The following is a 25,048-nucleotide window of genomic DNA, read 5'->3' as shown; positions in this document are numbered from 1 at the left end:
CCAGGACAGCCAAGGCTAACACAGAGAGACCCTGTCTCAAAAAAAAAAAAAAACAACCAATAAATAAATAATAGTATTAATCTTAATTATAGAATGAGGTTAGGCTGGTGAGATGGCTCAGGGATAGATGCTTGTGGTCGACAGAACTGGTTCTTATAAGCTGTCCTCTGGCAGGGTGTGGTGGTGGCACACCTGTAACCCCAGCACTCAGGGAGGCAGAGGCAGGTGGATCTCTGTGAATTCGAGGCCAGCCTGGTCTACAATGTGAGTACAGGACAGCCAAGGCTACACAGAGAAACTCTGTCTCGAAAAACCAAACCCCCCCCCAAAAAAAGAAAACCCAAAACCCAAAACAAAAGCTGTCCTGTCTTGTACACTCATGTCATAGTACGTGCATATGCAAACACACACACACACACACACACACACACACACACAGAGAGAGAGAGAGAGAGAGAGAGAGAGAGAACTAATGTAAGTTTAAAAATAAGATATTTTCTTCTATAAAGGATAATTTCCTCATAAGACAATGTTTTCTGCTGTATAATCATCACCCTAACTAAAACAATGAATATCATCTTTGTTGTGATTGAGACAGGGTCTCATGTAGCTTAGTCTACCTTTTTTTTTTTTTTTTTAGCAGGGTTTCTCTGTGTATCCTTGACTGTCCTGGACTCTCTTTGTAGACCAGGCTGCCCTCAAAGTCACAATGATATGCCTGCCTCTGCAAACTTGAGTGCTGGGGTTACAGACATGAGCCACCACACCTGGCTGGAGCCTGGCAGGCATTTAGTCTACTCTTGGCCATGCAGCTAAGAATAATCTCAGATTTCTGATCCTCCTGCCTCTACCTCCTGAATGCTGTTAGCACAGGCATGTGCCACCACCAGTGCGACTTTGATGTTGGGCTTTGAACCCAGGGGCTCTTGTTTGTTAGACAAGCATTCTAACACCGGAGCCACAGCCTAGGTCTGTCTTATTTTCTGACAGCCAGAAATCCCGGAGCTGTTTAGCTGATGGTTCTAGCTTTGGGTCTCTATGGAGTTTCAGTCAAGCCTATGTGTATGCATGTACACTATAGGCATGCATGATGCCTTTGGAGTTGAGAGGAGAGTGCCACGTCCCCAAGAGTTGGAGTTACAGATGGCTGTGAGCAACCATGTGGGTCCCATTTGCTTGGGACCCTAAGAGGTGGCTAGACGGACACCCCACCCCCAACCTTCCGGTCCCTCCTCCCCCCACCGTCATCACTGCAGTGCGGACTGTCCACACAAGTCTATCTGCTCTTCCCAGGAACAAGGAGCTGTCCCAGGAGCCTCGAGCGAGCGTGGGCGTGGACGGCAACTGTCACCCACTCGTGGGGTGTAACTCCTATAGCAGAGAGCTGGGCCCCTGCGTCCAGCGCGTACACAAAGCCCTTTATTGAGGTGACTGGTGACGCAGGGCGCGGGCCGGGCGAGCAAAGCTGACACTGGAGCAAACAGGCGCGTGTCCGCGGCGGGACCAATGAGAGTGCATAGCCATGTGCGCCTAGAGCGAGCAGCCCTGGGTCGCGGGGTCGCGGCCAGGCTCGGCTGACATCCCGCCGGGTATAGAGGCGCGGGGAGCAGCACGGGCGTGGGAGGGCGAGGCGGGCACTCGCTGCTGCGCCCTGAGGCAGCCAGTGCATGCCTGGGGTTCCCAGCCCGTGCTACCGGGTGTCTGGTGTCGTTATCCTTATCACAGCCACAAGGGCGCGCAGCTGCGAGAACCTGCTAGATCCAACAATGGCTGCCAACTACAACCTCGCACGGGACGACCCTCGCTTGGCTTTCTCTCTCCTTAGATGGTGTCTGAATTGATTGGGCGACTTCAGGAAATGAACATAACTAGCTTTTATGTTCAGGGTTCAGGTCCAGTGAATGTTTACGATGCGCTTCCTGACCACGCCCCTCCCGCCCTAATGCTTTCTCGGGGACCTTTTGGTTATTTGGCCTTAAAATATTGAAATGAGAGCCGTTAATTAGGGCGGTTGGTGTTCTTTCAGGCAAAGTGAATAGAGAGCGACATTACATCAGGCTCCTACGTGAGGAAGGCTGTGATCATTCTCATCATGGCGTATGGCTTGCCAAGAAGGAACACAGTACAAACCATTTTGAAGGGCAGCTGTTACAAAGTGTAAGTATGCATAAACACACACACACACACACACACACACACGCGCGCGCGCGCGCGCGCGCCCGCGTTGTTTATTTGTTTTGTTTTGTTTTAATTACAGCCTCACGGCTGCTGGAGGTTGGGACAGAGCTGAGCTCTTCTGTTCCCATCAAGTTATTCGAGTACAGGAAAGCACTTCAAAGGGTCTGAATTTTTGTCTTTAAAAGAATACTTGAAAAAAAATTTTTTTATTTTAAAATTCCGGGCATGGTGGCACATGCCTGGAGGCAGAGGCAGGCCGATCTCTGTGCCAGCCTGGTCTACAGAGTGAGTTCCAGGACAGCCAGGGTGACAGAGAAACCCTGTGCCAAAACAACATTTTATTTTATGTTTCTACATACCTCTTTGTGTGTGCACTACGTTGAGATGACCATGAAGGCCAGAAGATGGTGTTGGATTCCCTGGACTTGGAGTTCCAGGTGGTCGTGAGCTGCCTTCTTTAGGTGCTGGGAACCAAACCTCCGTCCTTTGCCAAAGCAGTTAGGGCGCAGAGGGATGGTCCAGCTTCCCAGATGGCACTTTTAAAAGAATATACAAATGGGGTCTAGAGACTCAGCGTGTGGATTAAGTGCATCACCTGCTACTTTTGCAAAGGACCAGGGCTCGGTTCCCAGCACCCGCACAGTGGCTCACAACAGTCTCCTAACTCCAGTAACAGGAGCTCTCCCCCACTCTTCTGGATGCAATGGGTGTAAAGCATGCATGACATACACAGACACACGCAAGCAAAACACTTATATAAAACAATAAAAGGATCTGAAAAGTTAAAATAATGCACACAGGGGAAGAAAGGATTTATTTGGCTTCATTTCCAGGGCACTTCCAGACCACAATTCCCGACTGAGGGAAATCAGGGCAGTGGAGAGCTGAGGTAATTGTCTCCTCTGGCTGCTAACCTTGGTCTGGCTGCTTGGCCCCAGAGGCTTACTGTTATTGTCTTAAAAGACAACTTTAGAGTGAACAAATATACTAAGGACCACGGTATAAGAACACTCCCTTAGCTGGTACAAAGGGTCAGCTGAGCCTCCTGTCCTCTTTGGCAGGCAGTGTACATCAGCATGGACTTGTCAAGCCCTGAGCTCCAAGCCTGGCGCCCCCTGCACAGCATGTCTTCCCTTAACGCCCATATCTGGCTTTGGTTGTTTTTGTTTTGTTTTGAGACAGGGTTTCTCTGTGTAGCCCTGGCTGTCCTGGAATTCAGAGGCAGTTTTACCAGGACATTTTTAAAGAGGGAGGTTGCAGAGAGAACAAGCCAGACACTGGTGAAGACAGAACGAGCCAGAGAATGAGAATGAGCCGGAAGATCAGAACAGACTGCTGGAGTTGGTTTAAGGCCAAGCAGAGCTATCCAGTGAGAGGCTGAGAGAGAAGCCAGATCGCATCAGTCGGCTAGGAGAGGAGCTTGAGTCAGAACAGTTGAGCTGAACCAGCCAGCCAGAGCTCAGAAAGAGCTAGAAAGGATGAGCTTATTAAGCAGCAAGTGTCAGAGGCTGAAAACATTCTGGCTTTGTAGACCAGGCTGGCCTTGAACTCACAGAGACCCGCCTGCCTCTGCCTCCTGAGTGCTGGGATTACAGGCGTGCGCCACCACCTGCCCGGCAAAGCATGCCTATCTATTGTGGTGGGGCTTGCAAGTAATATGAGGCACGTCTAAGACCTGCTGGGTGCCTGGAATACAGAGAACATACAATTAATGCATTGCTAGCACCACACAGTAGTTGCACTCTGTGGTATTGCCATAGAAATTGCTATTATTATTATTATTATTATTATTATTATTATTATTATTATTATTTCTTACTACATAACCTTAGCTGGCCTTGAAGAATTGGCCATGCAGACCGTTTTCCCCACTCAGACTCGAGCATATATGGCTGAAGTATTATAGGTTGTGTATTAGAAATACGTAGCTGATATTTGCCCTTCAGAATTAAGTAACATTAAGGTTTATAGGCACCGTTTTAATGAGTGTAACTTATTTCTCGAGATTATGTACTAGAGCCTCCACATGTGCCCACGCTCTGTATATCACCTGCTCAGTGTGGCGAAGCGCAGGTTCCCTTTTTTTGGCTTTATTTTCCGTGTGTGTGTGTGTGTGTGTGTGTGTGTGTGTGTGTGTGTGTGTGTGAGTATTTTGCCTGCGTGTGCCCTACAGAGGCCAGAAGGCGGCGCCAGGTCCCTGGAACTGAAGTTACAGATGGTTGTGAGCCGCCATGTGGGTTCTGGAATTGAACCCTGGTCCTCAGTAAGGTCAACAACTGCCCTTTTATCATTGAACATCTCTCCAGCCCCTTTCTTACTTTTGTGATATACTCTACCTATCAATCATCTATCCATCATCTTCTGGCTATCATCCATCCATCCATCTATATCTATCTATCTTCCTACCATTGATCAACCCATCCTATGCCATCTTCTACCTATCATCTATCCATCTACCTAGTTATCTCCATCTTTTCCATCAGTCTCTATTTATCTATATCATCTGCGTACCTATCATTATCTCTATATCATCTATCATCTGTCGATTTATTATCTACCTACCTACCTATCATCTAGCTCTATCTTCATCTATCTTTTTTTTTTTTTTAGTTTTTTGAGACAGGGTCTCTCTGTGTAGTCTTGGCTGTCCTGGACTCACTTTGTAGACCAGGCTGGCCTCGAACTCACAGCGATCTGCCTGCCTCTGCCTCTCGAGTGCTGCGATTAAAGGCGTGCGCCACCACGCCCGGCTTCTTCATCTATCTTTATTTGTCTATATCATCTATCATCTGTCGATTTATTATCCATCCTTCCATCTATCATCTATCTTTCTCTTACATCCTTGCATAAATCTATTTTTTGTTTTGAATTTTTAAATAGTTATTTACCTATGAATACTTGTATATGCCTATGCCTGTGTGTGTGAGTGGGGATCAGAGGACAGTTCTCAGGATGTTATTGCCCTTTCTACCATGTAGGTCCTGGGAAGTGAACTGCACGGAGTCAGGTTTAGCGCCAACGACTTTACCCACTGAGCCCTCTTCCCGGTCCCTTTGTTGTTCTTATTTTGTTTTACATTTTACTTATTTTACACTATGTGTATGTATGCTTTGCTTGTGTGGCTACTGGATCCCCTACAACTGGGGTTTCAGATGGTTCTGAGCTGCCATGTGGGTGTTGGGGATTGAACCTGGGTCACCTTCAAGAGCAGCAAGTGCACTTAATCACTGAGCCATCTCTCTGGGGATGAGCCCCATCCCTTTGCTGTTCTCTCAGACAGACTTCTGTCATGCGCACCAAGGCTGCTCTGGAACTTACTATACAGTCCAGGCTGTCTTCAAACTCACTGTCCCCCTGCCTCTGCCTCCTAAGCACTAGGATTATAGTCGTGTCCCTCCACTCTCAGGACTGCACGCATGCACTACTCTACGCAGCTTGTGATACTATTTGTTCAGACACAAAAACACATGGCAGTTAGGTGTGGTGGCACATACCTTTAAGGCCAGCATTTGGGAGGCAGAAGGAGGCAGCTCTCTGTGAATTTGAGGTCAGACTGGTCTACACAGAGATTCAATGCTAGCCAGGGTGTCACAGTGAGATCCTGTGTCAAAAATAAGTGACCAAGTAAGTAAGTAAGTAAGTAGATAAATAAATAAATTGTAGCTTGTAGTTCCTGATTACAATCTCATTAGCGCATTGGCTGGAACTGTAGGCTGCTACACTGTGAACAAACCCTGGCGTGTTTTCTGGTCTTTTACCAATGTGTCTCTGTGTTAATTGGTGGGTTTTTCTTCCAAGTTAGGGCGGTAACTCTGGAAAAGCTTCTATAAGCAAAAGTGGAGGGGAAGGTAGCAAGACGCTGTCTGTATGTCACACAGCGTGCCCAGAAGAACCGACTGAATAAGTGCATGACGCTTTGCCTTAGACAGGAACCCTGGGACCTTGCCCAGCTCACAAAGACCTGGTACACAAACCTAACGAACCTCAGGCTGCCCTTCCTGGGGGAGATCGCATTTGGCAGTCCCACGACACTCACAGCGTGCCAAACCAAAGAAGTCCGGCTCCCATCAGCACAAGGTGAGTTCTCTAAGGCTGGCTTCAACAAACGCACGACCGTAGCATTTACTAGTTACCACAAGAACTTTTTTCCCTCCCCCTGAGACAGGGTACCCTCTCTGTGTAGCCTTGGCTGTTCTGAAGTCACTTGGTAGACCAGGTTGACCTTGAACTCACAGAGACCCTCTTGCTTCTGCCTCCCGAGTGCTGAGATCAGAGGCTCGTGCCAACATGCTCGCCTACCATAAGAACTTTTGTGTTCACGATGCACACCCTTGTCCCCTGTCTGTCCTCAGTAAAGTTGTCAGTTCTTCAACAGTGTCCACCTGCTGTGCAAAACTCAGTTTTGAGATGGTGCCAAGTGAAAAAAACGCCACAAAAAGATGGCTTCATTTGCTTGATTTTTTATTATTTTATTTTATTTTAGCCATCAAACTGGAAAAGGACTACGAAATAAAGCGCCTAACAAAACTCAAGGATCAGGAGAAAGCGCGTGCAGAAATCCAGGTTTCCCTGAGGCAAAAGAAAGTTGGTTTAAGAAGACCACTTCAACCCAAGTGACCCATGGCGTTGCTGAGTCTGAACCCGTCTCCAGCGTCTATGGGGGAAACGGTCTCCAACTCCTTCACTGTGTGAAGTGGACGCAGCGGAGCCTCTGCGTGATTGGGCCAATGTCTTAGACATGGCTTGGTGGACACTGTGACAGTGCCCCTGAGTTCCTGCCACACTCCTGTCCTTTGTGTCACACACGACAGCCCTCCCTCTAAGTAGACGAAAACCCGCCTGGACTTGAGTCATTTTGTGTCACTCGTTTCAATGCTTATAAGATTGTGTGGTGGAAGAGGACAGTCCTCGCGCAAGGCAGCATTCTGGAGAGACGTTGGAAGGTGCAACTTTGAGAGCCCCAAGGAGAGTTCTCAAAACAAGGTCAGAATGAAGCTTGCTAAAAAACAAAACAAAACAAAACTCAGAGAAATGAAAATTTCTATCCAGTTAAGAAAATGATAGATTTCATTTCAGTTAACTCGACAGTTATCAATTTTCGGCAAAGTCTCGCTCATTCTCATGTGGTACCTTTCTTTTTCTCTTTCTTTCTTTTTTTCTTTCTCTCTCTCTCTTTTTTCTTTCTTTCTCTCTTTCTCTCTCATCTTTCTTTCTTTCTCATCATGTGGTACTTTAAAGTAAGGCTTACTTTGCTTTTCTTCTCTTGGAAAAAGTGCCACCCCACTTCCCTTCTGGCTATAGTTTTTTTTTTCTACAATGGACCCGGATCAGGTGCAGCACGTGTGTTGAAGGGACATGAAGGGACAGAGGCGGCCTCACTGTGAGGAGAGCCCATTTGCTGAGTGGCTGGGGAACGAGCAGTTAACTGCAAAGAACCGAGCTTGTGTGGATACATTTTCTAGACTTTGAATACAATAAAGCGCATTTGGATACTAATGCCTGGGTTTTTTGTGTTTGGTTTTTCAGATAGGGTTTTTCTGTGTAGTCTTGGCTGTCCTGGATTTACTTTGTAGACCAGGCTGGCCTGGAATTCACAGTGATCTGCCTGCCTTTGCCTCCCAAGTGCTGGGATTAAAGGAGTGCACCACCGCGCCCGGCTAATGTCATATTGTTTTTTTTTTCCCCCTGTCTTTTTGTTTTTTGTTTTATCAAGACAGGGTTTCTTTGTGTGACCTTGGCTGTCCTGGACTAACTCTGTAAACCAGGCTGGCCTCGAACTCAGAGATCCAACTGCCTCTGCCTCCTGAGTGCTGGGATTACAGGCATGTGCCACCACACCTGGCAAAGCACACACACACACACATATATGCATTTTAAAATTAATTTATTCATATTACATCTAAATTGTTATCCCATCCCTTGTATCCTCCCATTCCTCCCTCCCTCCCACTTTCCTCCCACTCCCCTCCCCTATCTATGACTGTGACTGAGGGGGACCTCCTCCCCCTGTATATGCTCATAGGGTATCAAGTCTCTTCTTGGTAGCCTGCTATCCTTCCTCTGAGTGCCACCGGGTCTCCCCATCCAGGGGACATGGTCAAATATGAGGCACCAGAGTTCGTGTGAAAGTCAGTCCCCACTCTCCACTCAACTGTGGAGAATGTCCTGTCCATTGGGTAGATCTGGGTAGGGCTTTAAAGTTTACTGCATGTATTGTCCTTGGCTGGTGCCATAGTTTGAACAGAACCCCAGGACCCAGATCTGCCCATCATAATGTTCTTCTTGTAGGTTTCTAGGACCCTCTTGATCCTTCTATTTCCCCATTCTCCCATGCTTCTCTCATCTAGAGTCCCAGTAGGATGTCCTCCCCTCTGTCCCACTTTCCTGGTAAGTGAAGACTTTCATGGGACATGCCCCTTGGGCTAGTGTCCACATATAAATGAATATATACCATTTGACTCTTTCTGCTTCTGGGTTAACTCACTCATTATGATCATTTCTAGCTCAATGCATTTGTCCACAAATTTCAAAGACCTCAATTTTAAACCAGAGCCACTAAATTGGTTAGAAGAAAAAGTGGGCGAGAGCCTGGAACACATTGGCACAGGAGACAACTTCCTGAACAGAACACCAACAGCCCAGGCCTTAAGGTCAACAATTAATAAATGGGACCTCATGAGGCTGAGAAGCTTCTGTAAGGCAGGAAACACTGTCAAGAGAACAAAGCGACAGCCTACAGACTGGGAAAAGATCTTCATCAACCCTACATCTGACAAAGAGCTAATATCCAAAATGTAAAAGAACTCAAGAAATTAAACACCACCAAACCAAATAACCCAATTGAGAAATGGGGCTCAGAACTAAACAAAGAATTCTCAACAGAGGAATATCGAATGGCTGAGAAACACTTAAAGAAATACTCAACGTCCTTAGTCATCAGAGAAAGGCAAATCAAAACAACTCTGAGATTCCATCTTACACCCATCACAATGGCTAAGATCAAAAATTCAAGTGACACCACATGCTGGTGAGGATGTGGAGAAAGATGAACACTCCTTCATTGCTGGTGGGAATGCAAACTAGTACAGCCACTTTGGAAATCTATCTTGTGCTTTCTCAGAAAACTGGGAATAAGGCTTCCTTAAGACCCAGCTATTCCACTCCTTGGAATATACCCAGAAGATGCTCCACCACACAACAAGGACATATGCTCAACCATGTTCATAGCACCCTTATTCGTAATAGCCGGAACATGGAAACAGCCTAAGTGTCCCTCAGTAGAAGAATGGATAAAGAAACTGTGGTACATTTATACTATGGAATACTACTCAGCTATTGAAGCACTGTTTTTTTAAAAGAGATTTGGCAGGCACTTTAGGGTCTTCTCTTCTCCCAGCTTGATAAAAGGTACCATGATGCAGTGGTGCTTAGCTGTCCAGCCTTGGGCTTGTGTGTAACATGGGGGTAGACTGACTATACGTGAGGATTGGGTCTCCAGCACTGAGAAACAGAAAGGAACACAGACCCTAGGCTCTCTTTTCTTCAATCACCTCTAACACTGTGACTTGGGCTAGGTGAGTTTGTCTCCTAGTCTGTGTGCGAAGTGGTGATAATAACAGCACCTAGTTCACAGGAGTGTCACTGGACTGGGTGAGCTGCCTACAGCCAAGTGAGGCTGGCTTTGGTGATAGGCACTGCTGTGAGCACAGGACCCTCTAGCACAGCAATCTAGGTGTAAAAGACGGTTGGCTGACTCTGTTAACCTTGCTAGAAACCTGAACTATTGAACATTTCATGAATGTCTGTTTTGAAGCTAGATGTGGTGTGAACACCTGCCATTCTAGTGGGCCGGAGGCTGGGGGAGGGGGATTGTGGTGTGAACACCTGCTATTCCAATGGGACAGAGGCTGGGGGAGGAGGATTGTCGTGTGAACACCTGCCATTCTAATGGGACAGAGGCTGGGGGAGGGGGATTGTGGTGTGAACACCTGCCATTCTAATGGGACAGAAGCTGGGGGAGGAGGATTGTGGTGTGAACACCTGCCATTCTAACAGGCCGGAGGCTGGGGGAGGGGGATTGTGAGTTTGAGGCTGGTCTGGGGGACAGAGCAAAGTCTTGAGAGTTTTGTTTGTGTGTGTGTGTGTGTGTGTGTGTGTGTGTGTGTGTGTGTGTGATATGACCTAGTATTATAATTCAAAACATGACACTAGACTGGTGAGGTGGTTCAGCTGGTAAAGATTTTGGCTGCCTGGGGGCTGGAGAGATGGCTCAGAGGTTAAGAGCACTGGTCTGGTCTCGGGGTCTTCTTTGCAGCTTGGCTTGTGTACTGCGGCAGGGAAGAGCCTAATGAATCTAGTTACGTTTCCGGAACTTCCTGAAGCCTTTTCCCCCTTCTTTTAGTTGTTTACCTTCATTCTTAAGAAATTTTCCTGAAGGACGGAATGTTTCAATCTCTACACTTACTCCCTCCTTTGTGTGTGTGTGTGTGTGTGTAGACTGGGGGGGGGCGCGGCAGGACAGAGGACAGAGGAGAGAGAGGTGGGGGTGGAAACACATGACCTCTGTTGTAGAGAGCAAGAAGTGGCCCTGACTGAGTGAAGTCCTGAGTGGCTGGGCACTATTGCCATGGGCACAGCCATGACAACGACCAAGGCTACACACCCAAGGGATCCAGAGCCCCAAGAGAAAATTGCCAAAGCCTTCTTCCCAAGTACAAACGTTTGTGGACTTGTACACAGCGCGCACAAAAATGACATTGAAACCGCACCTTCCTCCTCCCACTTGTTTACAGCCCAAGGCCGCCGCCTTGGGAGAGCTGCCACCAGCCACCAGCCACCAGCCACCAGCCACCAGCCACCAGCCACCAGCCACTAGCCACCAGCTAAGCCCTCCGCCTCTCTTTATACATAGCAACTGCACGGAAGTTCCTGGTGGCTGGTGTGCTGCTCCTTGAGGCCCCAGCTCTTCTGCTTGTGTCCTTGCAGCCCGTAGGCAGGGTTCCAGCACCAAGTCACACTCTCTTTATGTCAGTTCTAGGGTGTCTTTCTTTAAAACATGGTGTGGTCCCCATAATCGCTTGTCACATCTCTTTCTCTTAAAAGACTCCTGGAGACTTTCTGTGCAGAAAGGCCACATGTGAATGTCTCCCTGTAGTCCGTGGTTGGCTCAGGACCTTCTAGGGGCTCTTACGTGTGTCACACCTTTCCTCAGACACAGGTTATGCCAGGCCTCTTTTTTTAATTTTAATTTTTTTGAGACAGGGTTTCACTGTGTCGCCCTGGCTGTCCTGGAACTTACTCCATATACCAGGCTGGCCTCAAAGTCGGAGATTCTCCTGAGTACTTGGGTTAAAAGGCATGTGCCACTACTGCTTGGCTCATGTTAGATTTCTATTCTTCGGTGCTTCTGTGAAAGTTAACAAAACATGTTTTTTGTTGTTTGTTTTTGTTTTGTAAAAAGCTTTGCGGTATAAAGCATATAATACCTTTTTAAAAAGAGATAGGATGTGAAGAAATTGAAGTTCTTCGTTAATGAGAGAAAAATGCCTTCTGAAGCCGACAGAGTCTTCTAGTTACAAAGTATTTTCATCACATGTTTTGAATCTCTTAAAACTGCTTGTAGAAAAATTAAGAGCTTTGCAAAATAATGAGTGAAGGTTTTAGTTTATAAAATATTTATCTATTGTGTTTTACCTGCATGTATGTTTGGGTAGCATACGTACACCTGGTACCTCACAAAGCCAGAAGAGAGGGCATCAGACCTCCTGGCAGAGACGTTACAGACAGCTGTGAGTGTCTATGCGGGTGGAGGACTGAGTGTGATAGTTGTGAGCGTCTAGGCGGGTGCTGGGGACTGAGTGTGGCAGCTGTGAGCATCTATGCGGGTGGGGGACTGAGTGTGGCAGCTGTGAGCGTCTATGTGGGTGCTGGGGACTGAGTGTGGCAGCTGTGAGCGTCTATGTGGGTGGGGGACTGAGTGTGGCAGCTGTGAGCATCTATGCGGGTGCTGGGGACTGAGTGTGGCAGCTGTGAGCGTCTATGCGGGTGCTGGGGACTGAGTGTGGCAGCTGTGAGCATCTATTCGGGTGGGGGACTGAGTGTGGCAGCTGTGAGCGTCTATGCGGGTACTGGGGACTGAGTGTGACAGCTGTGAGCGTCTATGTGGGTGCTGGGGACTGAGTGTGGCAGCTGTGAGCATCTATGCGGGTGGAGGACTGAGTGTGATAGTTGTGAGCGTCTATGTGGGTGCTGGGGACTGAGTGTGGCAGCTGTGAGCGTCTATGTGGGTGCTGGGGACTGAGTGTGGCAGCTGTGAGTGTCTATGCGGGTACTGGGGACTGAGTGTGGCAGCTGTGAGGGTCTATGTGGGTGGGGGACTGAGTGTGGCAGCTGTGAGCGTCTATGCGGGTGCTGGGGACTGAGTGTGGCAGCTGTGAGCGTCTATGTGGGTACTGGGGACTGAGTGTGGCAGCTGTGAGTGTCTATGCGGGTGGGGGACTGAGTGTGGCAGCTGTGAGCGTCTATGTGGGTGCTGGGGACTGAGTGTGGCAGCTGTGAGCGTCTATGCGGGTGGGGGACTGAGTGTGGCAGCTGTGAGCGTCTATGTGGGTACTGGGGACTGAGTGTGGCAGCTGTGAGTGTCTATGCGGGTGGGGGACTGAGTGTGGCAGCTGTGAGCGTCTATGCGGGTGGAGGACTGAGTGTGGCAGCTGTGAGTGTCTATGTGGGTGCTGGGGACTGAGTGTGGCAGCTGTGAGCGTCTATGTGGGTGCTGGGGACTGAGTGTGGCAGCTGTGAGTGTCTATGCGGGTGGGGGACTGAGTGTGGCAGCTGTGAGCGTCTATGTGGGTGGGGGACTGAGTGTGGCAGCTGTGAGCGTCTATGCGGGTGGAGGACTGAGTGTGGCAGCTGTGAGCGTCTATGTGGGTGCTGGGATCTGAGTGTGGCAGCTGTGAGCGTCTATGCGGGTGGGGGACTGAGTGTGGCAGCTGTGAGTGTCTATGTGGGTGGGGGACTGAGTGTGGCAGCTGTGAGCGTCTATGCGGGTGGAGGACTGAGTGTGATAGTTGTGAGCGTCTATGTGGGTGCTGGGGACTGAGTGTGATAGTTGTGAGCGTCTATGTGGGTGCTGGGGACTGAGTGTGGCAGCTGTGAGCGTCTATGCGGGTGCTGGGGACTGAGTGTGGCAGCTGTGAGTGTCTATGTGGGTGCTGGGTACTGAGTGTGGCAGCTGTGAGCGTCTATGTGGGTGCTGGGGACTGAGTGTGGCAGCTGTGAGCGTCTATGCGGGTACTGGGGACTGAGTGTGGCAGCTGTGAGCGTCTATGCGGGTACTGGGGACTGAGTGTGGCAGCTGTGAGCGTCTATGCGGGTGCTGGGGACTGAGTGTGGCAGCTGTGAGCGTCTATGCGGGTGCTGGGGACTGAGTGGCAGCTGTGAGTGTCTATGTGGGTGCTGGGGACTGAGTGTGGCAGCTGTGAGCGTCTATGTGGGTGCTGGGGACTGAGTGTGGCAGCTGTGAGCGTCTATGCGGGTGGAGGACTGAGTGTGATAGTTGTGAGCGTCTATGTGGGTGCTGGGGACTGAGTGTGGCAGCTGTGAGTGTCTATGTGGGTGCTGGGGACTGAGTGTGGCAGCTGTGAGCGTCTATGTGGGTGCTGGGGACTGAGTGTGGCAGCTGTGAGCGTCTATGCGGGTGGAGGACTGAGTGTGGCAGCTGTGAGCGTCTATGTGGGTACTGGTTACTGAGTGTGGCAGCTGTGAGCGTCTATGCGGGTACTGGGGACTGAGTGTGGCAGCTGTGAGCGTCTATGTGGGTGGGGGACTGAGTGTGGCAGCTGTGAGTGTCTATGTGGGTGCTCAGGACTGAGTGTGGCAGCTGTGAGTGTCTATGTGGGTGCTGGGGACTGAGTGTGGCAGCTGTGAGCGTCTATGTGGGTGCTGGGGACTGAGTGTGGCAGCTGTGAGCATCTATGCGGGTGGAGGACTGGGTGTGGCAGCTGTGAGCGTCTATGCGGGTGGGGGACTGAGTGTGGCAGCTGTGAGCGTCTATGTGGGTGGTGGGAACGGAATGTGGGTCTTCTGCGAGAGCAGCCAGGGTTCTTAGCTGTGGCATCGGCTCTCCAGCTCTTGAGCAAAGGGTTTCATATTCTTGCTGGGGAGGATGAATAAAGGGGAAGGGGCTGATGGGGGCCCAGTCAGGGGAGGGGTGGGGGAGTCAGGCGGAGAGCAGAGGAAGGGCCAACAATAGGATGCTGGAAAAAGCAATGTGGGAACTTCCTCTTCATGAGCTCTCTATATTTAGAGAGTTTGCCCTGTGTGTGTGTGTGTGTGTGTGTGTGTGTGTGTGTGTGTGTGTGTGTGTGTGTGTGTGTGTGTGTAAGCTCCTCCCACAGTTTATAAAACAGAAAGTTCAGTGCCCAGTTGTGTGGCCACCATTGCCAACTTGTTTGGAGGGTCTAGACTCTACCCTCACCCCCACTGCTTTTGGCTACTCACAAGAACTTGACAAAATAACCCTATTGCTGAAGACAGCACATTCTCCCTCCCTTCCTTCCTTTTTTGTTTGTTTGTTTTTTCCTGAGACAAGGTTTCACTGTGTCGCCTTGGCTGTCCTGGACTAGACCAGGCTGGCCTTGAATTCAGAGCAATCTGCCTGCCTTCTGCCTCCCAAGTGCTGGGATTAAAGGCATGCGCCACCATGCCCAGCTTCTTTTTGTTTTTTTGAGACAGGGTTTCTCTGTATAATAGCCTTGGCTGTCCTAGACTCACTTTGTAGACTAGGCTGGCCATGAACCCACAGAGACCTACCTGCCTCTGCTGGGATTAAAGGCATGTGCCGCCATACGTGGCCCTCCCTCCTTTCTTCCTTCCTTCCTTCCTTTCTTTCTTCTTATTTATTTATAGACAGGGTTTCTCTGTACAGCCCTGGATGTTCTAGAACTCATTTTGCAGACCAGGCTGGCCTAGAACTCCACCTCTGCAGTGCTGGGTTAAAGGTGAGTGCTACCATGCACACCCTTTTATCTGTCCATCCATCTATCCATCTATCCATCTGTCTATCCATCCATCCACCTACCCAACCACCCATCCATCAACCTACCAACCCATCTTATCCATGGAGATAGGGTCTATAGCATTCCAGGCTAGCCTGGTCTTCACTGTAGCTCAAGAGGAAGACCTTGAGCTCCCGATCTTTTGATTCCCGAGTGGTGGGGTTGTACAGATGCACACTGCCATGCCTGACCTGTGTGCCCCTGGGGATGGAGCTCAGAACTCCATGCATGGTAGGCAAGCACTCTGCCAACCGAGTTGCACCCCAGATCGTATTTCCCTGACTTTATCCTGATCATCCAATGCTCTTTGTTAACGCACAGCACCATGGCGGAGACTGTTCTGGGTTTTTTGTTAGGTAGCTGATAGGTCCACCTTGCTTTACAGTTTATTTCTGAAGATTATTTTTTTTTTCCTGAGACAGGGTTTCTCTGTGTAGCCCTGGATGTCCTGGAACTGTCTGTAGACCAGGCTGGCCTCAAACTCAGAGATCCACCTGCCTCTGCCTCCCATGTGCTGGGATTAAAGGTGACTGTCACCACCCAGCAACTATTTTTTCAAAGATTTATTAATTTTGTATAGTGTTTTGCTTGCATCTCTCTCTCTCTCTCTCTCTCTCTCTCTCTCAGTTTTTCTTTTTTCTTTCTTTTTGTGTTTTTTTTGAGACAGGGTTTCTCTGTGTAGCCTTGACTGTCCTGGACTCGCTCTGTAGACCAGGCTGGCTTCAAACTCACAGCGATCCACCTGCCTCCCGAGTGCTGGGATTAAAGGCGTGCGCCACCACCACACAGCTTCTCTCTCCGTTTTTCGAGACAGGGTTTCTCTGTGTATATCCCTGGCTGTCCTGGACTCACTTTGTAGATCAGGCTGGCCTTTGAACTCACAGGGATCCACCCGCCTCTGCCTCAGGAGTGCTGGGATTAAAGACAACCAGATCTCTTTATACATAGTTGTGAGCCACTATGTGGGTTGCTGGGACTGGAACTCAGGACCTTTGGAAGAGAAGCCAGTGCTCTTTTCCTCTGAGCTGTCTCTCCAGCTCTATTTTTATTTTGACATATTTTCTTATTCTTCACATGCCTTATAACCTTCCCTTGACGCATAGGCATTTAAAAGAAGAGTTAGTCCCAGCTGCAGGGCTGAACTGTCCTGCTTACTTCTTTTCTTGTAACCTCACACCCTGCCACTTTTTTGAGGACCAATCTCAAGGACTGGAGAGGCAGCTTAGAAGTTAAGAGCCCCTGTTGCCCTTACACATGACGCTGGTTTGAGTTCCAGCACACACACACGGTGGCTCTGGCTGTTCTGGAATCCAGTGTGTAGACTTGCCACGGGCGGCTTTGTACTTCTGCTCAGCTCAAACTGCTTTGGCTCTACAAACTTAGGTCCTCTCAGGCCTTCTCCCTTCGCTTCTTCCTTCTTCACAAAGACTTCTCCACAGTCACCCTGGAGCCTTATTGTTCTCGGCTTCTCATGAACCAGATATAGATCTATGGTCACGGTCTCCTAGATACCCACCTGGCCTGGCTCTCTCAGTCAGCCAGGTTCCTGATGTGGTTTCTCAGAATGTGGCTAGCCATGAGCTCCATTCCCCCCCTCCCCCTGGCCCTAATTGATATAATTGATACCCTGCACAGCTGCAGCCAAGACCAATCGCTTCTCACCTCCTCACCCCCTCCCTGCCTTTAAAGTATATAAGCAGCCTGAGAAAATAAAATTTTGTCAGCTTGATCAGACTCCTTGACTTGCTGTCCGTTCTTTGCGGCTCTTGTCCCCCATTCTCTCCCTAGGGGTCCGAGGGTCCCAGTTGATTGTCCGGCGGGCCCAGACATAGACTACCCTGGAATTCACAAAGGTCCACCTGCTTCTGCCTCCCCAGTGCTGGTGGCAAAGGCAAGCACACAGAGCCGGCAGGTCCGGCATTTTGTTTTTGTTTTGAACAATTCTTGATGTATTGGCATCCATGCTAGGATCTTTTTTTTGTTTGTTTTTGTTTTGTTTTGTTTTTTGTTTTATCGAGACAGGGTTTCTCTGGGTAGGTTTGGCCGTCCTGGACTCACTTTGTAGACCAGGCTGGCCTTGAACTCTCAGCGATCCGCCTGTCTCTGCCTCTGGTGAGCATTACCACGCCCGGCTCATGCTAGGATTTTAAGATTATGCATTAGTCAGGCATTATGAAACCACGCACCCGAGTTATCAAATAAGATAGATGGCCTTTATGAATGCACTCACCCTGGTGTTAGATAAGGCGGGCCGTATGAGCACAAGCCCAGGCATCCTCGTGTGATGCAAGTCAGTGACGATAGACAGGTGACTGCGAAGACTTGAGGGTTACAAACATGACTCTTGCTGAAGGGCGGGCAGCTTCTCAGCTCGGCCTGCTGAGGCCGTGCCACAGTGATGACAGGGAAGAACTTCCAATCTTGTTTCGTCCAAGGGGAAAATCTTCCCAGTTTTCCAGAGAAGCTGCAAATAAACGTTTTTTCAGTACTGTAGTAACTGCTGGTCAGGTGGCCATACGTCTCTGAAAAAGCTGTTATTAATATTCCTGTGAGCAACTAATGAAACTTATCAGGACACACACACATTCTCTCTCTTACTCACAGAGGAATAAAAAACAGTATTTTTTTATTTTGTGTTTTGTGCTGTGATAAGATGAATGTAGCTCAGCCTGGTTGCCGAGTGTGTGCATTCCTTTTAGGATAGTACCTCTGGGCCATCAAGTCGCACAGATAATGTATCCTATCGTTTCCTTGGAAACTGCAAATGTTTCCAAAAGTCTAAAAGTCTATAGAATAAAATAACTGATCGGACTGTTAAAGATCAGATTCAATAAAGACAGTAATAAGTTGGGGGGGGGGTGTGTGTGGCGGTGGCGGTGCACACCTTTAATCCCAGCACTTGGGAGGCAGAGGCAGGCAAAACTCTGTGAATCAGCCTGGTCTACAAAGCAAGTTCCAGGACAGCCAAGGCTACAAAGATAAACCGTCTTAAAAAACCAAAAATCAAGGGGGCTGGAGAGATGGCTCAGTGGACAAGAGCATTGTCTATTCTTCCAGAGGTCCTGAGTTCAATTCCCAGCAACCACATGGTGGCTCACAACCATCTATATTGGGATCTGAAGCCCTCTTCTGGCCTGCAAGTGCACATGCAGATAGAGCGCTCATACATAAAATAAATAAAATCTTAAAAGAAACAAACAAACCAAAAACCAAAATACAAAAATGACACAAAAAAAGCTAAAAAAAGAATATGAATTTAAAGAGTCAGATAGAGATTATTTTTAAAAACAGGAGTTCTCTCTAAGAGTAACTTTTATTCCCCAGATTTAATTGCTGTCTTAGAAGTTTACTGTCTCCATCTGCTCACCTAGGCCTATTCCTGGAAGCTTCTAGACTCCATACAATCTATTCTAGGCCTAGAATGTTTTCAGCCTCTGAGATTTACTGATGAATAAGCTTACTCTTTCTTTTCTTTCTTTCTTTCTTTTTTTTTTTCTGAACTCTGGTCAGCTGGTTCAACTCAGCTATTCTGGTTCAAACTCCTTTCCAAGCTGACTGATTCAATCTGTCTTTTCTCTCATTCTCTGAATTGCTTTGCTTGGTCTCAAACTAACCCCAGTAGTCTGCTCTAATCTTCTGGCTCCTCTTCCTCTGGCTCGGTCTGTCTTCACCTGTGTATGGCTTGCTCTCTCTTCAACCTGCCTCTGTAAAACTCTCCTGGTAAAACCGCCTCTGAATTCCACGGACTGAACTGCCACAAACTCAACTCCACTGCACAGCCTCTCAGCTCACTGACTCAAGCGAACTGCTTGAACAGAACTGACTAGAACTCAGTGATCTGCAGGCCTCTTTCTCCTGAGTGCTGGGACTAACGCATGTACCACCACACTAAGCTTTTCTTTACCTGAAACTTGCTCTATACCAGGCTGGCCTTGAACTCAGAGATCTGCTTGCCTCTGCCTCCTGAGATTAAAGGCGTGTCTGTATTCCAGCCAGAGTAGCCATGTTGCTTGATTAAAATTCCTCTACACCTCTCCTCCTAGTTTCCACTCTGGAGACAGACCGCTTTGCCTGATCACTCTTTTTCTGTGTCTTGTCCTGTATCCAAACACCACCATGATATTGGAATGTTGTGTAGAAGAATTCTAATTCAGAACATGGCTGCTCTGGCAAGAGATAACAATCCCCCAAAGAGCTTCTAGGTTTGTTTGATCTGGTTGGACTACTTTAACAATGTTGAGTTTTTCTTTTGGGGGGACAATATATCGATTTATTAGTAGAAAAAAAAAAAGATTATGACATTTCTCTTTGCCCTAGCCTCAACACAAAAGTAACATTTATACCTCCCTCTAAATATAGTTAGACTGGATTGTAGCTTTTTAAACAAAATATCAGTTGTTCAGTTTTACCAATAAAGGCTCTGGAGCCAGATGCAGGGGTGAAAACCTGCTAGCTCAGAGAGGCAGAGAAAGCACCCAGATGACCTTCCTCCAATGCTCCTTTCCTTAAATGGAATGTCCCTCCCTTCTGCTTCCTGTGTGCCTCTCTATCCATTCTCCTGACGTCCTCTTACTCTGGTTTTTTTTTTTCATGTTCAGTCCCCGTCAACTGGTTTCTTGCTCTTGACCTAGAGTTAACGTTAACGCTGTTTACAACACTTAGACAGGAACCTCTAGGATTAAAGGTGTGTGCTAGGGCTGAGCCACACCGCAACTAGAAACAGTTTTTTTTTTTCCCCAACACAACCTCAGGATTCACAGTGTGACCAAATACCCTGCCACACTGTGTTATGATTTTTTTCAGCCAATACTGTTGGTTTATTTGTACGGCTATGATAAAAACCTCAAGAACTAGCTTAAAATATTTTTGTTTTCTCAAGATAAAGAATCCCCAACATCTGGTAAGGGCCACTTTCTGGTTCCTAGACATCACCTCCTACTATGTTGCCGTGTGTGAAAGGCACTGGCCAGCTCTGCAGCCCTTCTTCCTAAAATAACAAAAATGATCCACTCATTATTACTGTTTGCATGCTCTTATGTTATGATGTACACCTGTGTTTAAGCATGTGCCACAGTACACATGTTGAGATGAAAAAGGAGACGTCACAGCAGTTTCCAATGAAATCCAGAAAATTATGGAGCCATACCATAATACTTTACGTTGCACTAAACTGGAAAATCTGAAAGCATTTGACTTACTACAGTTAACAAAGGTAAAATAAGTAATTTCTAAGATCTATTAAAGTGAGATTGAAGCGATAACTTAAAATCTCCCAGTTGAAAAATGCCCAGATCTGGATGAATTTAGCACAGGATTCTATCAGTCATGCAAAAAAGAAATAGCCCTAGAACTTCTCAAAGCGTTCCATAAGGTGGGAAAGGAAGAATGTCCCTCCAAATTCCTTATGAAACCAGTATTCTAATTCTAATGTCAGACAAAACCAAAACAAAAATATTACACACCAGTCTCCCTAATGAACACACAGTTCCCAAGATGATACTTGCAAATGAAATTCAACCCATCAAAAAGTTCTTTCAGCTTGATCAAGCTGACTTTATTCCAGGCATGCAGTGATGACTCAAGTCAGTAAATGTAATTTGTCATATAAATAAATGGTTAATGTCCAGTCACATGAACATCCAAGTAAATACAGAAACTCTAACATCCCTTCGTGACAAAACATCCCCAGGGAGACTTGACGTGAAGGGGACACTTCCCAGTTTAATAAAGGCTACACATGACAAGTCTGTAGTAAGGATTTAATGTGTAGAGAGAAACTCAAAGCATCTCTGTGGACATTAGGACAAGGGTACTCACAGGCAGCAAATTAGGACAAGGTGCACATGGGCCTCACATTAGGACAAGGATGTGTGTGGGTCTCACACTAGGACAAGGTGCACACTGTCATCACACTAGGACAAGGCATGCACTGGTATCACATTAGGACAAGGTGCACACTGGCATCACACTAGGACAAGGCATGCACTGGTATCACATTAGGACAAGGCGCACATGAACATCACACTAGGACAAGGCATGCACTGGTATCACATTAGGACAAGGCGCACATGAACATCACACTAGGACAAGGCATGCACTGGTATCACATTAGGACAAGGCATGCACTGGCATTACACTAGGACAAGGTGCACACTGGCATCACACTAGGACAAGGTGCACACTGGCATCACACTAGGACAAGGCACACACTGGCATCACACTCGGACAACGTGCAAACTGGCATCACTCCTACTCAATATAGTGCGAGAAGCCATATGAAAAGCAGGAAGATGAAAGAGATAAGAGAAATAAAAATATGGAAGAAAGAAGGCAAAGCAGTTTTATTTGTAGACGATTGCACCTGAGGCACCCTGAAGCAGCCACAGAGAAACTCCTAGATGTGAAAGACATGCTTGGCAAAGCGGCGGGTTACAAAACAAACAGATAAAAACCAGTAGTGTTTACCAATGGTGAACACAATGAAGAAGTACTAAAGGAAACAGTGCCGTTCACAGCAGCCTAAGACATGTGCTTTGAGGTCAATCTAAGGAAAAGACCCACAAGGAACCCTGAAAACATGGAAGAAACTGAAGAAACCATTTGACAAGACTCCCCCGCCTGCCCCCGCCCCACCATTACAGATATTTGAAAAAATTCATATGGAAAACAATTTTATAAGCCCATGCAAATGCAATGAAAACTATTTTAAGTGAAGGTATCTTTCGTGGATAGGTAATGCTTCTCCTAGAAGCCATGAGTTCTCAAAGCTCCATTTCAGGTCTATAGAAATTGTCAGCCAGGGAGGTCCCCAAGTTCCTACGAACAATACCGGATGTTACCATTGCTCTTGGCTGCCCACTGAAATTCAATAAGCTCCCATCCCTATAAAGAATATATTATAGTCATAGGGCATAAAGAAATCAAACTGAGCCCGGTGTGGTGGTGCACGCCTTTAATCCCAGTACTCCAGAGGCAGAGGCAGGCTGATCACTGCAAGTTGGAGGCCAGCCTGGTCTGCAAATTGAGTCTAGGACAACCAAGGCTGCACAGAGAAATCCTGTTTCAAAAAACCAAAAAAAGAAAAAAAAAAAAAAAAAGAAAGAAAGAAAGAAAGAAAAGAAAAGAGAAAAAGCAATCAAACTGAGCTGAATTGGACACTTCACCCCTCTCTGCTAGCCTTTTGTTGTTGTTGTTGTTTTGTTTTTTGTTTTTTGAGAAAAGGTTTCTCTGTGTAGCCTTGGCTGTCCTAGACTCCCTTTGGAGACCAGGATGGCCTTGAACTCACAGCGATCTACCTGCCTCTGCCTCCCAAATGCTGGGATTAAAGTGTGCGCCACCATGCCCGGCTGTAGAGCATTTTCTTAATTAGTGATTGACGTGTGACACTACCCCTGGGCTGGTGGGCCTGGGTGCTATAAGAAAGCAGCAAGGGGACTGGAGAGATGGTTCAGAAGTTAAGAACACTGGCGGCTTCTTCTAAAGATCCTGAGTTCAATTCCCAGCAATCTCATGGTGGCTCATGACTGTCTATAATGATATCTGGCGCCCTCTTCTGGCATGCAGGCATATATGCAGGCAAAGTACTGTGTATACTTAACAAATAAATCTTGAGGAGGAGGAGAAAGAGGAGGAGGAGGAGGAGGAGGAAGAAGAAGGCTGAAGAGGGTGGTGGCAGCACACACCTTTAATTTCAGGACTTTGGGAGGCAGAGAAGGCCTGGTCTATAGAGTGAATTCCAGGACAACCATGGCTACATAGAGAAACTGCCTCAGAAAAGGCTCAGAAAAGAGAGAGATAGGCTGAACAAACCATGAGGCCAAAGCCAGTAGGCAGCACCCTCCATGGCCTCTGCATCAGCTCCTGCCTCCAGGTTCCTGCCCTGACTTCCTCCCGTGATGAGCAGTGATGTAGAGGTGCAAGCCGAATAAACCCTTTCCTCCCAGTTGCTTTGGTCACGGTGTTTCATTGGAGCGACAGTGACCCTCACTAAGACAGCTATCCCCTGGGTAGTCACACACTATTGCACCAGGGAGCACATCTTGCCCGGTAGGTGGTTAGTGTGGCTTGAACACGCCCACAGTTGGGTGATGCTGGAAACAGCTTTTCTCACCCTATGCAGCACTTTCAGGCACTGTCGGAAACTGGGGGTGGTGGCACACGCTTTTAATCCCCGCACTCAGGAGGCGGAGGCAGGTGGATCTCTGTGAGTTTGAGGCCAGTCTGGCCTACAAAGAGAGTCTAGAACAGAGAATTTGACACAGAGAAACCCTGTCTTGAAAAACAAAAATAAAAACAAGGTGCTGGAGACATGGCTCAGAGGGTAAGAGCACTGGCAGTTCTCCCAAAGGTCCTGAGTACAATTCCCAGAAACCAGATGGTGGCTCATAACTGTCTATAAAAAGATCTGGTGCTTTCTTCTGGCCTGCTCACTCACTTGAAGAGGGAATATTGTATACATAAAACAAACAAACAAACAAACAACTCAACGTTCAACATCCAGTATTCACTCACGATCTTCTGGGCTTTTCCAGAGGGCTTGGTTGAGTCACCTCAGCTCCACCCTCCGCAGCACACAGCCTGTCTTCTAAGTTCAGGCCAGCTCCGCTCCACTGTGTCTGGCCCCATGGGACTGGAGTCTTGAAAATGCTGGGGTCTTCTTCTGTAACTGGGCTGCACTTTCACCAATAGCCTCTCCTGGGCTCTCTCCACAGTGCCTTCATGTTCCCTCAACTTCTCTGCCCGACCCTTCAATCCTGGGGCTTTAACGGCCACTGAGGCGGCACCTTCACCAACGGCCTCTCCTGGCCTCTCACAGTGCCGAGCCTCAGCTGCTCTCCATGACCCTTTCATGCCTTCAAAACCGGTGCCACCTGGGTGACTCTGACACAACCAAGTTCAGCCACCAACAGGAGATACAACTTGGCTGCTTCTGGACCACAGCTTCTTTGTGCTGACCCTGAGGAAATTCTTCCCAGAACACTTCACTTCGACCACACTGGTCTCTCCTCTTTCTTTTTCTTTCTTTCTTTCTTTTTTTTTTTTTTTTTTGAGACAGGGTTTCTCTGTGTAGCCTTGACTGTCCTGGACTCGCTTTGTAGACCAGGCTGGCCTCGAACTCACAGCGATCCGCCTGCCTCTGCCTCCCAAGTGCTGGGATTGAAGGCGTGCGCCACCACACCCGGCTTGACACTGGTCTCTTCTTAATCACAGCTGGTTCTTTGGTCCCAGCTGACCAGAACCACAGTCTCTGCTTCCTTCTGACCCCTGGCAAGCCAGGCCTCTGTCACCCGCACTGCTCTCGGGACTCTTACCTTCCAAGCTCCCACAGAACAGCTCTGGGAGCCCTTACTTCTCAATGGATTTTCTAGCCTAAAGTTCCAAACTCATCCATGATCATCCCCCACAAACAGCAGGTCGGGTCTGCCGTCAGCGGGGAGAGGGTGGCAGCTGATGGTTTTGAAATTTTTTGAAATTTTGTCCTTGTGTGGTTTCCCCCTCAGACATGGTTAGCACAGAGGGCCACTGGGCACTGACTGTGTCAGAAGTGGCCCTCAGACATGCATCTATCTGCATGACTCCCGGGCGTCGTCACTAGGTGGCCCAAGGGCGTGTGTCTCAAAGCAGACTTAAGTCTCCAAAAGAAAGTGACAGCTCTCTTGAATTATGTTGGGAGAGAGACGGGTTTCCACACGTTTTATGAGACATAACCAAGTGCTCAATTCCATCTTGTCCTTGCAGGTGTTTAATTATCAGCTTTAGACACAAAGTCCCCAGAGAAATAACAGAAGAAGAAAAAGGAAAAAAAAAAAAAGGCC

The 25,048-nt window shown here is 47.9% G+C and overlaps 1 protein-coding gene and 1 long non-coding RNA gene across 2 annotated transcripts; one reads left to right on the top strand and one right to left on the bottom strand.

The window, feature by feature from the left end:
* The first annotated feature begins 1,433 nt into the window (after positions 1–1,433).
* LOC311584130 (uncharacterized protein C4orf36 homolog) lies at positions 1,434–7,201 on the top strand. Its single transcript, XM_084758233.1, has 4 exons — positions 1,434–1,589; positions 2,027–2,157; positions 6,104–6,255; positions 6,662–7,201. Exons 2-4 carry the CDS (start codon positions 2,093–2,095, stop codon positions 6,793–6,795), a joined length of 351 nt encoding a protein of 116 aa, XP_084614359.1. The 5' UTR covers positions 1,434–1,589; positions 2,027–2,092; the 3' UTR covers positions 6,796–7,201.
* Positions 7,051–24,967, bottom strand: LOC311584133. Its single transcript, XR_014774799.1, has 3 exons — positions 23,745–24,967; positions 17,464–17,697; positions 7,051–7,177 (listed from the first exon to the last, which is right to left on the bottom strand). It is a non-coding gene; the product is annotated as an uncharacterized lncRNA (long non-coding RNA).
* Positions 24,968–25,048: the final 81 nt, after the last annotated feature.

Source organism: Acomys minous (genome assembly GCF_964271855.1).
Source record: "Acomys minous genome assembly, chromosome: 15".
Lineage (NCBI taxonomy): Eukaryota > Metazoa > Chordata > Mammalia > Rodentia > Muridae > Acomys > Acomys minous.
This window is presented reverse-complemented; position numbering and strand designations above follow the sequence as displayed.

Excerpts from the sequence above, each read along its gene's own strand:
- LOC311584130 (XM_084758233.1), top strand. The coding sequence starts at position 2,093 with ATGGCGTATGGCTTGCCAAGAAGGAACACAGTACAAACCATTTTGAAG. Across the intron at positions 2,158-6,103 it reads AAGGGCAGCTGTTACAAAGT|ACAGGAACCCTGGGACCTTG; the intron begins GTAAGTATGCAT and ends GCTTTGCCTTAG. Across the intron at positions 6,256-6,661 it reads CCGGCTCCCATCAGCACAAG|CCATCAAACTGGAAAAGGAC; the intron begins GTGAGTTCTCTA and ends ATTTTATTTTAG.